The sequence below is a fragment of the Oxyura jamaicensis genome, chromosome Z, assembly GCF_011077185.1.
Source record: "Oxyura jamaicensis isolate SHBP4307 breed ruddy duck chromosome Z, BPBGC_Ojam_1.0, whole genome shotgun sequence".
Lineage (NCBI taxonomy): Eukaryota > Metazoa > Chordata > Aves > Anseriformes > Anatidae > Oxyura > Oxyura jamaicensis.
Genome location: NC_048926.1, coordinates 18,468,109 through 18,483,183, shown reverse-complemented (window position 1 = coordinate 18,483,183; position 15,075 = coordinate 18,468,109). Strand labels below are relative to the sequence as shown.

Below are 15,075 nucleotides of genomic sequence, written 5' to 3'. Positions count from 1 at the left end.
AAGATTATTAAATTATTCTGTTTAGCTGGAAGTCTTTATGTTATTAGCACAGGATATCTCCTAACTGCTTGCAGGCAGCATTCAATCTTTCCCATCGGAATAATCAAGATTTGTCTTCTCAGTGTTTTTTATAATTCCACTACTGTCAGCATTAAATTATCAGCATAAATTAACCAAAGCCATAGAAATCTAAGTTTTTTTCAAAATATGTGGACAGTTTTGGCTTCTGAAATTGGTTAGAAACTTATGGCGACCCTAAGAAAGTCTTGTTTGCAGCAGCAATTTGCAGAGAGTATTGTTCATTGAAAATTGAATGGAAGCTAATTTCTAAGCGGTTTCTGGTATGACATGAAACTGCTTTCTTCTCAGTAAAATCTTTATCCAACCAAATCCAATAGAAAGAAATTGATGTGCAGGGTATTATAGAGCTCAGTAATACCATGCATTCTGCTTTAACTGATAGACTGATTGACTGTCACCTGCAAGCAAGCTTATCTTCATTATTAATAGGAAAGGATCTATTTACTAGCTGGAAAATTTTTCACATTTTCACAGAAATATTCCACATTATTCCACTGAGGTCAAGACCACAGGATATTCAGCTGGCATACAGGAATAATCCGACAGAGGAAGAAGAACAAACAGAAAACAGAAAAAATTACATACTGGATTTCTGCCTGTCTGACTGCATGACCAGGGGGGGACAAGTCCTCTTACACTTTGAAGACGTAAGAAATCCTTCAGTAATAAATGCCAAAGATGATAAAAACAAAACAAAAAAACAAAAACCCAAACCAAACCAACAAACCAAACTAACCAACAAACAAAAATAAATAAATAAAAGCTTGTCAGGAACTGCAGATGCAAGGCTTCAAATCAAAGAAGAATTCAGGTTTACATTTCTTAAAGAAAAAAAAAAGTCTCACTGAAAGCAAGTAGGACTTGGGTCTGGGAACTCCTGAAGGACTTAAGAAAATGTGGCTTACAGTTAAGGGTCACTTGGGCCTTTGTCAGAATGTGGTTTTTCTTTTCTCAGAAGTCTCTTAATACCTGTTTTGCATGGCCATGGAAGTATCTGCCTGAGTCACAGCATCACAACTAAGGCTGGAAGGCACCTCTGGAGGCTATCTTGTCTGATTCCTCTTCTGAAAGTAGGGTCATCTACATCAGGTTTTTCAGGGCTGTGTCCCACAAAGTTTTGATCACTAAGGATGGAGTCTCTCCGGGAAACCTGTTACAGTGTTTGACCACCCTCAATGTGAGAAAGATTCTTCTATTTAGATGGAATTTCCATTATTTCTTTTTCCCATTGCCTTTTATCTTTCCACTGGATACCACTAAGTCTGGCTCCTTGTTCTGCACGCACTCCTATCAGCTGTTTGTACACATTGATGAGATTCCCACTGAGCCTTCTCTTCTCCAGGCTGAACTTTCTCATATGTCAGAGTGGATTACCTTTCTTTGGACAAGAAGTAATGTCATAATGAGCATACTAAAAAATATTACCTTAATGACAGAGTTAGTTCAGTGATTGCTGAGTTACTCAGTAGGTACAGACAACATTAATTGACTGAGTACTTTTTTGTGACTGTATCAGTGTAACTACAATGTGGAATAGACTTTAAATTGTACATACCTTAAAACAAATGTTACATGCCCTCCAACGTGGTTAGAGAAGACAAATATTCTTAACTGGGGATACATCGTCATCCCTGTGCAACACATGGTCGGTGCAAAAGCAATTTTGTTCCCAAGGTTTTCCATCAGAAGCACAGAGTTTCACCGCCATGCACCTGCAGGCCTGCTTTTCCAGCTTCAGTCATATTATGGATCTTTATTCCATGTTATATCTTTCTTTCCTTTCCTTTATATTTTCTTTCTTTCTTTCCTTTCCTTTATATTTTCTTTCTTTCTTTCTTTTTCTTTCTTTCTTTCTTTCTTTCTTTCTTTCTTTCTTTCTTTCTTTCTTTCTTTCTTTCTTTTTAATTTATTTTTTTTAAGCCTTCTTGTTTGCTTCTTGGACTCTCTTGATACTTTTTAATATCTCCTTCACAAGGTTTGCACAAATCTTCTTCTTAGAGCACCAGTCTGAAAAGAATGAAGTTTATCAGGTCTTTGCCTTTGAGATTTTTAATAAATCTCTTAAATAATATCTGGGTGAAGATCACTCCCTATGATTTCCCACTGGACATGGCTTCCCCCCAAGTACATTATTCTAAAATTGTGAAGACAGCAAAGCCTGCCAAAAATTGCTAAGGAAAATCTAGACTAAATGATGACTACAAACCTCAAAGGAAGAGAGGAACCAGACGGCTGACCCAGAAGAGATTCATTCCATCACAACTTTCCTTATTTGTGCAGCCTTGGAATATTATCTAAGTTACTTATTCTGCTTATTTAGTCTAAGATTTCATCTCACAAATTCCAGTTCTATGTGTAAGGGGAGTAACAAGTTAAAAAAATAACTGACCTGTTGAGACACATTAGAAAGCACCCTGCCAGCTGATTATATCAGAGAAAATTTTATGACTGCAAGGCTGTTCCTGGCATGGATGATGTATGCAACTGAGGGTATGTCTGCATATTTGAATTAAGTATGATAAGTGGCTTATACACAAGTAGTTCAAGTATGCTCTTAAAAAAAATTAAACTAGAACCTTGTGCTTTCAAGTACAGAGCACCATTGATAAGGTGCAAAATGCAGATTTTCCTCTGTCTAGTTTAAGTTCTGTACAGCTTATAATCATTTCACTTTGTTTTGTCTACCCGCTATATATTTATTGTACAACAAAACATGACTTACTTCTTTATGCAAGTACCATTGTAGTTACATATCGTATCTGGTACAAAAAGAATTAGTAAGAAAGCTGTAGATAAGACTTCTTATTTCATGATTATAAAAGGCAACAGTATTTACAAGGTGACACGTACAACATACCTAAAATACTTCCTTCTATTCTTTGACAGGACTTTAAAGGCACTGTGATGTGCTGTTTATTACCTGTTATATGTCCATTTCAGACTTCTTTTCCTTGTATGTATACAGAACCCTCAGCAGGGTATTTGATCAGTGCACAATTTAATTTATTAATCCATCCTTAAATAATTTTCTGAAGTACAAAAACCATAGTTTACCACTTTTAGATGTGAAGATCTGAGTCACACAGCACCATCAGAGAATTAGCAGTGCAGAACTCAATATTTGAAACAAAATGAAAACATAAAAATTACAGGTGAAATGTTTACTGACCCGCATGGTGTGCTTAAGACCTCTCTCCTACGGCGTAAGAGCTGTGTGTGCCATCCATTCCCAGGACCGTCAGTTAATTATTCCCAGGTCTGTGGTTAATGGGTCGCATATCCTGAGAGCTGGTTAAAGGTGGAGAACCAAAGGGGCCTAAAGGTTGGACGTGGTGCTTAGGGACATGGTGTAGTGGGTGACATTAGTGGTGGGGTGATGGTTGGACCAGATGATCTTGAAGGTCTTTTCCAACCTTAATGATTCTGTGATCTTGTCAGGAATGACCTGAAGGGGACACCAGAACAGACCCTTGGAAACGTCTGAGGACAAGGCCACATTTGGGAGTGCTGACCACCAGTGGCCCCCTCCAGCCTGAGTGATGCAGCGATGGCGGCAGACTTTGAGAAAAGTGTTGGAGCACAACAAAAACGCCAAGTGCTCTGCACGGGGCTTCACATCCTTCTACTCCTGCGCTCAGCTGGGACTGCCCGGGGACCGCCGGCGAGCCCTGCAACGCGTCCTGGGCGCTCACAGGAAAAGAAAACCATGGAAATAAACCGCGAGGAGCCACCCGCCTTTCGGAGGACGCCTGTGGCAGCCCCGGGGCCGGCCCTCCACCCGCACGGTGCCGCCCCCGCCGTGTTTCTGTAGCGGGAGGCGGGACTGGGTGCAGGGGGAGGGCGGCGAGCTCCGGGCCGGGCCCCCGGTTACTCAGGGCGGCCGGTGGTGCCCGGCCGGTCAGCGGCATGGCGGGCGGGCCCAGCGCCCCGCTGCTGGCGGCGCTGCTGCTGCTGCTGGCCGCCGGCCGGCCGGCCCTCGCAGGTAGGGGCTGCCGCCATGTCGCGGGGAGCCGCCGGGCTCCGGGCAGGCGGGCACGGCGCTGGCGGACGGGGAGGGTCGCGGTGAGGCTTCGTCTGCGGGAGAGGAGCCCCCATGGAGGGGCACCCCACGGGGGTCGAGGCTCGGGGGCTGGGTCCGGGGCTCGCCCCGCCGCTGCTGCGAGCCCAGCCCCCGGCGTGTGAGGCCTGTGGTGGGAGCAGCCGGGCTTACCTGGCAGTAGGCGTGCAAAAATACCTTTGTTTTCGACAGCAGGAGTTGGGGGGGGAAAGGGAAAGGTGTTGCTGTAAAGGGGAGGCCGAGCCTGTCAGCTGAGGCGTGATTCTCTTTTCGCCTGCTGCAGGGCTGATGCTGGTACTTGACAGAGTCACAGAGTCTTTATAATAAAAACAAATACCAAACAACTGGCATGAAATTCTTTTTTTAACGATCATGAGTATGACTGTAATTACGTTCCATGAGAAAAGCTCAAAGGCATGTGCAAGGATATGCCCTGTGGTTCCTTCCCCCGTTCTGGCTTGCAAAAAGCCTTGATGTTCATTACCAACCAGTGACAATGGGTCTCGGATTTTGGCAACCAAATTGAGCTTATGTCTGGCTTGCCACACATGCCAAGGGCCTGCCACTCTTCCTGATGGTGGTGCAGGTAGAGGTGCTACTCGAGAGCTGTCACCAAAACCATTGGCACAGCCGAAAACAAGTTTGAAATTTCTTTGTTTCCATCTTCAAGTGAGCTATAATTACAGCATCATGGAATAATAATCAAATTTGCTATTTAAATATCCACTTAAATATTTGACCAGTGGAATCAACCTGTTTAGTACGCTTTGCAATCCGAGTTGCATGAACTAATTGCCATAACTCCCTTTCTCTAGAAATTACAAGTATCTCAGTGTCTATGATTGTACGGTGAAGGTTTTCTCTAGATCAGAAGACTTGCTAGGAGCTAACACCTTATATTTAATTGTAACTTTAAAAAAATACTTTTCAGTTCTTTGGACGTTAATCAAGGCTGATTTGGTAATCATAAAGGACTAACTTCAGATGTTACAAAGGAAATATGCCTCTTGTCTTTCTGCAAGAGAATTTCAATCTGTGGTGCTCTAAACAGTGTTCTTACAGGCTTTATGGACAAGAAGCCTAGGGAGGATATTTTTTTGCTCATAGAAGTGTCTCTGAGCTATCACAGATGTCTGGGAGATCAGATTGCCACTGAAATTTCTCTAGTGCTAGTAGCATTGTTATAAATGGCATGGTCTAAGGGTTTCGTCACTGATTTTGCTGGCAGTAATATTAGGTCGACCAGTATGGTTTTGCAAACAGTACTTTGTGAAGTTGACAAACCACTTCGTGCCTCACTGTTCTGGTAAGAGCCGTCCGTGCCCAGCATTCCGGGCAGTGCAAGGTAAATCCAGAGCTGGAGGGAACATTTCCAGATTGCAGGGTAGGATGTCAGAATCACAGTCTGCTGTTTGTGCTAGCCCAAGTGCAGCAATGTAGGATGCTTCAGCGGAGCTGTCATGCTGAGCTCTACCATCCCATGTGGGCTGTCATCTGTACCAGGCCAGAGCGTCAAAATCCAGCTCTTGTCTTTTTACTACAGTTGCTGCTATAACTGTAGCCATACTCAGAAATAGAGAGATTCTTGTCCCAAAGATCTTGGTGTGGAATTGAAAAACAATTGGAGTCTGGAAAGAAAACAAAGCGCTAACAACTTTTAGGCAGTAAACTGAAGTAAGGTGTTAAGCGGTTCACACAATTCTTTGGCATGTTTCTTTGATGGAACCAGAAATTAACGTTACCTTTGTTCATTTGATGTTCAGTGCTTCAACGATAGGACTATATTTTATCTGGAAATCTGGTGCGTGAAGCACATGTGGATGTAACAGAGGGGTGTGTCTTAACTTGTGTACGTTTTGCATTACGTGCAAGTATCAGAGGCTTACAGATTTTCTTAGCATTTGATTAACCCACAAAATCTCACTGTAAATCCAACAGTGATAAAGTGTGAATCAGCCCTGAGAATTCACTTCAAACTTATGGTTATAATACCTGTAAATGGCTTTCTCAGCAATGTCATCTGCTACTAGCTTGAATAAGAAACAAGTAGTATTTTTCCATTTTGAAGTGTCCTTTGGCTCTCTGTTTACTTTCTGTCATTCTGCTGCATTATTTCTTCTATTTGTCCTCATAGCAAAATTTCATTAACCAAACTCCTTTTCTATGAAGTATAGAGACTGTGTGTTGCAGAATGTAGTTTAGACTGTGTGATCTGGGAAGAGGCACTCCCAACATTAACCCAACAGTCCCATGCCATGGTATTTGTAATTATCAGTGTATCTTCTGCTTTCAGGTCATTACTAAATGCATCCTCCAAAGTGCAGTTTGACAACGTCTGTTTTTTTTTTTTTTTTCTCCTGATTAATATTTTGATCACCCCCGGGCTGCTTGTGCAGGTGTGATCTTTGCATACCAGGCAAGTGGAGCAGAACACAAGCATTTTAATAATGAAATATGTTTGTACTTTTAAGACACGGTACCATGAAAGTATTTAGGCAACCTTGCTAAAGAGAGAAGGAAGCAATGAATATCTCCATGTAATTTAGTCATCAGACATATTTGGAAGAAGCGCACCTGAATTCCGAGAGACTAAAGTTAAAATCCTCTTCCCCTTGTTTAGAACAAGGTTTTTAACCAATTTCCCACCAAAGATTTCTGAGCAAGCCATATGACATAAGATATTCAGTGGTGCTGATAGTGTTTTTCAGTCTCACTGGTTGAATTAGATCATATCTATGATATAGAAAATACTTAGTTAAAAATGGAATATTTTAAATATGGTTCCGTCCAGCTGTAAGATAAAATGAAAAATGCAGGAGTGTATTTTTAATTGTGAGGATATGTTTTGTTATTACTTTTTCCAGGTGATTACTAGTGAGTGCTGCTGAATCAGGCTGGAAGGAGGTTCACATTTTCCTCTCCCTGCAAGAGAGAGATGCATTGAGATTGACTGTAAAAGACAGTGTTACATTAACATCGGATTACACCTGTGTAAGGGTGTTATTATTCATTTCATTGGGCTAATGATGTTCTGGTTAGTATACTTAAGCCCGTTCAATCTAGTTTGAATGGGCAGACACACAAATGATAAGTTTTTCTAACATGAGGCCAGGTTTCAATCAGGAATGTGAGAAAAATCAGCTACTGATCTGATTCTTCGTCATTACTTATCAGAAGCAAAAAGCAAATGTGAAATTACTTTAAGAAAGTATTTGCTGTAAATCTTTGTTTTTCCAACCTGTAGGTTGAGTGAGCTTTGAATAACCAGAACTGATCTAGAATCGTAGCATCATTTACTTTGGAAAAAACCTCTACGATCATCTACTCCAACCTTTAACCTAGTACTGCCAACTCCACCCCTAAACCGTGTCACTAAGTACTACATCTGCATGTTTTTTGAAGACCTCCAGGCGACTAAGCTGCTTCCCTGGGCAGCCTGTTCCAATGTTTCAAAACCCTTTCAGTGAAAACATTTTTCCTAATATCCAACCTAAACCTTCCCTAGTGCAACTTAAGGCCATTTCCTCGTGTCTTATCACTGTGCAGCTCTTCAGAACTCTGTGAAACCTATGGTTTACTGTAATGGTAATTTCTTTTACTATTTGTATTATATTTTTTAAAAAATGGTAATTTTTATCACTGATGTAGTATATGTAAAGTATCAGTGATGTATCACTGATAAAGTATATGTAAACCTTTCCAAAAGTTGCAAGAAAACGTTAATCATACTGGTGAATGTTAGTAAGAATATTCTGCCTGAAAGGATTGTTTTTCAGTGAAGATTGCTTCATCTAACAGACACTTCACTTTATCCTAATTTATCATTTTTTTCACATCACTCAGCAGGTGTATAATTCAAAAGGTTTAGTATAAATTACTAGCTTTTAAAAAAATGTGTAATGGTGTTGGAGCCCAATATTTATTTCTATGGGTTATTTTTGGTAGTTTGGAGTTTGGTACGCTTTCTCTGAAAGCATCTTCCTTTTTAATGTCTTCACTTGTGCTGTACAATCAGAAGAAACAGAGCTTTAAAAAGCTATATATATCACAACAGCTTATATTTGGTATTAATAGGCTCTGAGCACTTGCTTCCATCACTCAAATTCTGTCCTAGGGTGGAGACTTCCTATTATATCTATGTGTGAGATTGCATGCTGTTTTACCTCTAGCTTAATAGAAATAGAGTTGGGACCTGCAGAACGTACAACTAGCAGTTCAGCCTGCATCTAGGGACGTTTGGTGTTTATCACATCTGTTGATACAACTCCGCAGTCCACTGGGGGATTTTTTTTTTCTTTTTTTTTTTTTTTTTTTTTTTTTTTATCGGAGTTGGGAGTGTGCTCTAGTGAAGAAAGAAAGGAGATGGAGACCACAAATTAGCAGTAGCTCAGGTTGAGCAGATCTTTAAATTTGTGTCCCAAGTGATTTGACCTCTGTTTTTTCAGGCTTTGTGAATCTGTGTTGGGAGATGCCAGTCTGTCTCCGTGGTAACTGATGGCAGGATGCGCAGGACAGGCACAGAGCTGCAGCAGGGGAGGTGCAGACTGTCCATTAGGAAAAATTTCTTTACCGTGAGGGTGGTCTAACACTGGAACAGGCTTCCTAGAGAGGTGGCTGATGCCCCATGCCTGTTTGTGTTCAGGAGGTGTTTGGACAATGCCCTCACCTCTATGCTTTACCTTTTGGTGAGCCCTGAATTGGTTAGGCAGTTGGACTTGGTGATCTTTGAGGGTTCCTTCCAACTGAACTGTTCTGTTTTATTGTATTTATAGTATATTTAAATACCCATGAAGGGAAATTATAGTTGACCTAGATCAAACTCTTACTATCAGCAGCTCCCACCCTTCTTTTTCCATTGGGGCATAGACTGACATTGCAAAATGGATTGTCTGCCCACGCAGTCCGAAGGAATTGTTTCCTGTATGATATGCTGAATGCATGTGTTACGGTGTCAAGGGAGCTTTCAGGGATGGTATTGTTGGTTGAACTCCACCTGTTTTCCATGGTGGTACAAGAGACATCAGATGGCTCAGAACATAATGTCCCCTTTTCTGAAACTGGCACCAGAGCCATTCAGAGGTCACTCATAATGTGATCTCAGCCAGAAATCATCCTAAAAGAGGAACTTGATTCCTATATTGTAATAACATGCTGCCTAGTTTGGTGGGTACTGAAGCAGAAATCACACCAAGACAGCGTAGGTGGTCTTGGCCCAAGATCTCCTTTGGTGTTGGATCACTGCCTCGGCTGATGTTGAGTTTCCAGTCCCACCTTCAGTGATGGATTCTGACTCTGACGTGTTTTGTGGAAGGCAAAAGCTTTAGCTTACTTTTATTTTTTCTTTTTCAGGAAATGCAGTTTAAACACCAAACTGTTGCCCAGTGTCACACTGAAAAAAAAAAAAAAAAGTCTCTCTGCAACTTCATATCTAGTTATTCTAAATGGCACTGAGTGATAAGTTTTAGATTAAAAGGTAGGAAAAAGGTGTAAAAGATATTTTGCATAGGAGAGAAGTTAACAGCTGAGCTCTGCAGGAGTTGCGATTGCAATTTGTGCTGTTCAGTGTAGTAATAAAGGAGACGGCAAAGGCAGTGAGTAGTCAAATAAGGAAGTTTACTGATATTACTGTTCTTCCAGGCAGTAAAGGGGAAGAAGGGAGTGAAGTATTGCAGGAATTCTGTACAAAACTGAGTGACTGGGCAGCAGGGCAGCAGAGATGGTTGAAGGCTGCATATGGGAACCAAGAGAGCAAGCTAGGACACTTCAACCTGGAAAGAGACACATGAGAACATCTGAAAGGATATGGTTCTGCAGGTGGCAGGAGACCTGGGGGTCTTATCAGAGGGGACAGACGATGTCTCTGACAGAGACATAGGGAAACATCTTAAAGATGAAGATGTTTACATGTGCCCAAAGAGAAACTAGATGAGTACTTCAGAGAGAAATCCTTTGGCAATTAGAAAACAGACATACTGTGACAAGTTCATGAACACATCTGAAATAAAAAGTAATTGGAAACTAGGAGAGTATTTGAAGGAAAATGTTAAATATGCTCCTTCCATTATTCCCTGTGGTCATTGTTGGAGATACAATACTGGGCTATATTCAGTTCTTGTCCAAACTGGTATGGCCACAGGACTCTTACCCAGTTGCTTGAACTGGGTGAATTCAATATATGAGGTCTATTTTTATACATATATAAATAAATATATGGAGAGTTAATAAGAGTTTTTAATATATGCATAAAGAAATTCTGCGTGTGTGACTAAATCTGCTTGTTTTCCTTTCTTTTAGTGTCATTTTATGGAGATAGCTTTGTGGCATTGAAGAAGGCAGAAACATCCTCACAGACAACCTTACAGTTGCGGTTTCGAACAAGCAAGCCACATGGAATGCTCTTTCTTGCAGCTGGGAAGACAGATTATTGTTTGATGGAGCTACAGTCAGGGAAGTTGCAGGTAAGATTTGTAGCTATGGTAAAAAAGAAATGCGTAGCCTCTATTGTTTAGTGTTTTCTTCAAGCTGTTGTCTGTAACAATTCTCAAAGCTTACAGTAAAAAGAATGGAAAATTTGTATAATATAATTGATAATTTCAAAGCATGGTATGTGTTTCTTACAATGATAATTATTAAAAAGCTAGTTATCTAGAAGCCTCTAGATCTCTAGAAGATCTAAGATCAAGATCACTGTTCAAGGCATGAGGTTCAGTAAGGGCAAAATTTTAGATTTAATGCTGTTAGCATCTTAGAAAATGTTGGTTCCAAATAATAGTTATTTTGCAAGGCACGTTCTTGAAACATCATTGTCATATGGGTTCTCAGTAGCTGTTGGTTCTAGAAGAACTGGTCTGTAGTTCATTCCCTCTTCTGCAATTACCCAAGTCAATTTTGTGATGGCAGGTAAATCCAGACAAAATTTTACTGGGATTTTTTTTCCACATTTACATTTTATAAATGATATGCTAAATATGAAAATTTATGAAAATTAATTATTTAAGTCTATATGGATATATGATTGTAAAAAATACTACTTTGGATTTTGATGCATTTTTAATATTCTGTCTCTTGCAGTTGAGAATTAACTTTGGCATGGGGGAACGAGTACTGCATTCTCAGCAAAGATCTCAGCTGAATGATTTAGCTTGGCATCTGGTTGAACTGCATCATGAACATGATAATGTCACCTTGGTAGTTGACAAACATGATAGAACAAGTGCAAAAATGCCTGGAATTCTCCATGACTTAAATATTGATCATGGATTCTATGTAGGTGGTACTAGTGAACTTGACATTCCTTACCTTGTTGGAGCAATGCCCAACTTTCGAGGATGTATTGATGATGTGTCATTTAATCAGCTAGACATCCTGATGCCCCTGAGACCTTCTGCTGGCTTTAAAAATATTCATGAAGTTTCAGTGGGATGCAGTGATGAATTCTTTGCAGGTGAAGATGAACCCATCAGTTTCTTCAGTTCCAGATCTTACGTTTCTTTCCCATTGTGGAATGTTGATGGTGAGGGAATCTTGGAGTATGCATTGCAAACCTCAGCTGCACGTGGCTTGCTGCTTTATCATCCTGGACAAGCAGAAGATTTCATTGCAATGGAAATGGAGGATGGATTAATTAAAGCCTGTATTGGAAGGCATCAAAGTAGAACCCAGCTTTCCTCTCGTATGACAGTCAATGATGGTCATTGGCACTATGTGAAGCTGAAATTTACCACAGAATATTTACAGCTGACATTGGATGAAGAAACTGTGAAAAAATCATTCCCTCCGCAACGCAAGCTGCTTCTGAAGGGGTCTCTCTTTGTAGGTGGTGTAGATGACAGTACACGATCAGAAGCAATTAAGTTAGAGCTAGCCTCAGTGTCTGGGAAATATGCCAGAGGAGGGTCCTTCAAAGGTTGCTTAAGAGACCTAAAAGTCAATTCAGAAAAGAAATCACTGAAGAATGTTGTGGTAACAAAGGACATTTCAGCTGGATGTGAAACGGCAAGTGCTTTTAGTACAAATCTTACTTTAGAGATGGCTTCAAAATATGCTACTGTGAAAGCAACCCCAACATTTGCCATTTCCCCTGAAAGCTCTGTCTCTCTGGGCCAGGGAGATAAAAATCACCTTTTAGTTCTGAGAAACTTGATTGTGCTAGAGGGTGGACAAGCTTCACTTGAATCTAAACATATTAAAGTCAACTTAGACTTTCAGAAACTTGGGATCCATCAATCACAAGTTCTTTTTGCAGTAAAGGAACCACCCTCACATGGGAACTTGAAATTGGATATTGAAGCTGTGCAGGAGGTAAATGCATTTACTATGCAGGACCTGTGGCAAGGGAAGATTCTGTACGTCCATGGTGGCTCTGAGGACACTTATGATCATTTTAATTTCTCCATTTCTGCCAGCAGCAGAAATACTCTGCCCCTGTATTTGCAAGGAAATGAGCAGTATGTGTTTGGCATTACTGTCATTCCAGTAAACGATGCTCCTGAGATCACACTACCAGAGGGAAATGTACTTCTTCTGTTAGAGAACTCAAAGAAACGTTTGACTAGTGACCTGGTAAAAGTGTTAGATAATGATACAGATCCTCTGGACCTCAGTCTTTCCGTTCTTGGAAATATGAATGCAGATGCGGGATTTTTAGAAAATTCAAAGCATCCTGGAAAAGCTATTGCTACTTTTTCTAATGAGGACTTAAGAAAAGGCAATATTTTCTTTGTTCACACAGGTGTCAAGAACTCGAGGATTGTTCTGAGGGCAAGTGATGGTGAGAAAGTGAGCAACACTGTTGTGTTACGTGTCATGGCAGTTCCTATGGATTACAAAGTTGTCAGCAGCTCAGGAATAAAACTGTTGCAGGGTGCTGCAGCTCTGATCACACCTTATCATCTGGCAGTTGAAACAAATGCCAACCTCCAGGAGCTGGAGATACGGTATGAGATCACAGAGCCGCCCCAGTTTGGGGAAGTCCAAAGGCAGCATTCAAAGGGGGAATGGAAGCAAGTCAGCTCTTTTTCTCAACGCTCTGTTCAGCGCAGCCGTGTGAGATACTGTAGCACTTTTAAAGAAGTTCAGCTGGAAAATGTTACTGACCAATTTAAATTCAAAGTTAGCATAGGAAACAGAATCAGTGAAGAGTATGTGTTTCCAGTCCAAGTGAAATGGTTAAGGTACAACTTAGTGAAATATACTCCTCTAGAAATTGAAAAATCAAAAAAGAAGTACTTGAATTCAGATAATCTTTTTGCTGTGCTTGTGGATCTAGAAATACCTCAAGATGAGATTCATTTTAAACTACTGTCCCTACCAAAGAGTGGACAAATGCTGCTTCATGACCAGCTTTTGAAAAAATATTCAGTCTTTAGCCAGAAAGATATTACTGATCAAAAAGTGGCATATGATTTAACTAGCAGATACCACGAAGACAAACGTGATTCATTTAAATTCCTCATTTCAACAAAATATCTGGAATCAAAATTCTATGAATTCGAAGTCTGCATCAAATCAGATTTCAGCAACATTATGTTGATTAACAATGGCTTGACTGTTACTGAAGGTGAAGGAGAATTAATAACAAGCACAAAATTGTTTGTGCAAACGCTGGATAATAAAACTTTCAAATATAAAGTTTTAAAGTTTCCTAAGCATGGGAAATTAAAACTCATTAATTTTTCAGGGTCACTTGAGAGTAATGACAATCTTACCACTTTCACTAATGAAGATATAAGTGATAAGCGCCTTATGTATGTGCATGATGATTCTGAGACAGTGTTTGATGAATTTCTTGTCAGAGCTTTCAGTGAAGAATCAGGGGAGTGGGCGAACTTTGATCCAGAAGCAGGATCTTTGTCAGTAGAAATTAGATTCAACATTTCTGTCCAGCTGAAGAATGATGAAAAACCAGTACGTGTAGTTGATAAAGTATTTAACGTAGTGAGAAATGGTCAGAGATTGTTAACTTTGGCAGATCTTTGCTATCACGATCCTGATTCTGACTTTGAAGATGGACAGTTGCTGTACACTAGACGTGGCATTTCCAATGGGGATTTGGTGCTAACAAATGATACATTGCACAGACTCTACCAATTCAGGCAAGCAGACCTGGAGCAAAAGCAAGTCCTGTTTTTACACCGTGGTGCAGATTTTGGGCGTTTTGTGCTCTTTGTGACGGATGGCAAGCACTATACATCTTTCCTTCTAGAAGTTAATGCCACTGATCCTTATGTTAGGTTGGCAAATAATACGGGTCTGCTGGTTCAAAAAGGAAAAGAAGAAGTTGTTAAAACAGCTAACCTAAGTGCTGTTACAAACCAAGACATCCGAAATGATAATGAGATTACCTACGAGATATCCACTTTCCCAAAATATGGAAGAATATGTGTAAATAATTTAATGATGGATTCCTTCACTCAACTTGATCTGATAAAGGGATATGTGACCTACAGGCATGATGACAGCAACAACCTAATTGACACATTTAACTTTAAAGTCCATGCTAAAGATGTCCTTCTGGATGCTGGAGTACATGTTCGCATATATTTGGAAAGTCATCAGTGGCCACCGAGGATTGTGAACAATAACAATCTCTTAGTTGAAGAAGGAAAACCAGTTAAAATCAGTAAAGGAAAGCTGCAAGTAAGTTAACTGTATTAAGTTAACTGTGTTGTCCATTTCTCCAGTCTTGTAAAGAGTTTTCTTCTCTGCTTTGTCAGCCATTGTAGTCTGTACTCTCTATGTTCACCAAAACTATCGTTCGTTTTTAACTCATTTTGGTTTTCACTGGCATGTCTTTGTTCTGGATGCTTGATTCTGTTAGGAAACTGACACTAGCTAGCTTCCATTCTGAGGGAAGAAAACCAGTTATGTTAAAGAAAGAGAAGGACTAACTGTAGTCTTTGACTCTGTTACATACTGGTGCTCGAGAAAGTTAAGAT

At 40.3% G+C, this 15,075-nt stretch overlaps 1 protein-coding gene across 1 annotated transcript in view; it reads left to right on the top strand.

Annotated features, from left to right (window-relative positions):
• Positions 1-3,893: 3,893 nt before the first annotated feature.
• Positions 3,894-15,075, top strand: part of LOC118156218 (chondroitin sulfate proteoglycan 4-like) — a 33,099-nt gene continuing 21,917 nt past the window's right edge. Inside the window, exons 1-3 of the mRNA XM_035310091.1 lie at positions 3,894-4,063; positions 10,433-10,596; positions 11,210-14,776. Of these exons, the coding sequence (XP_035165982.1) occupies positions 3,988-4,063; positions 10,433-10,596; positions 11,210-14,776 (3,807 nt within the window). The 5' untranslated portion in view covers positions 3,894-3,987. The remainder of the gene's footprint in view (positions 4,064-10,432; positions 10,597-11,209; positions 14,777-15,075) is intronic.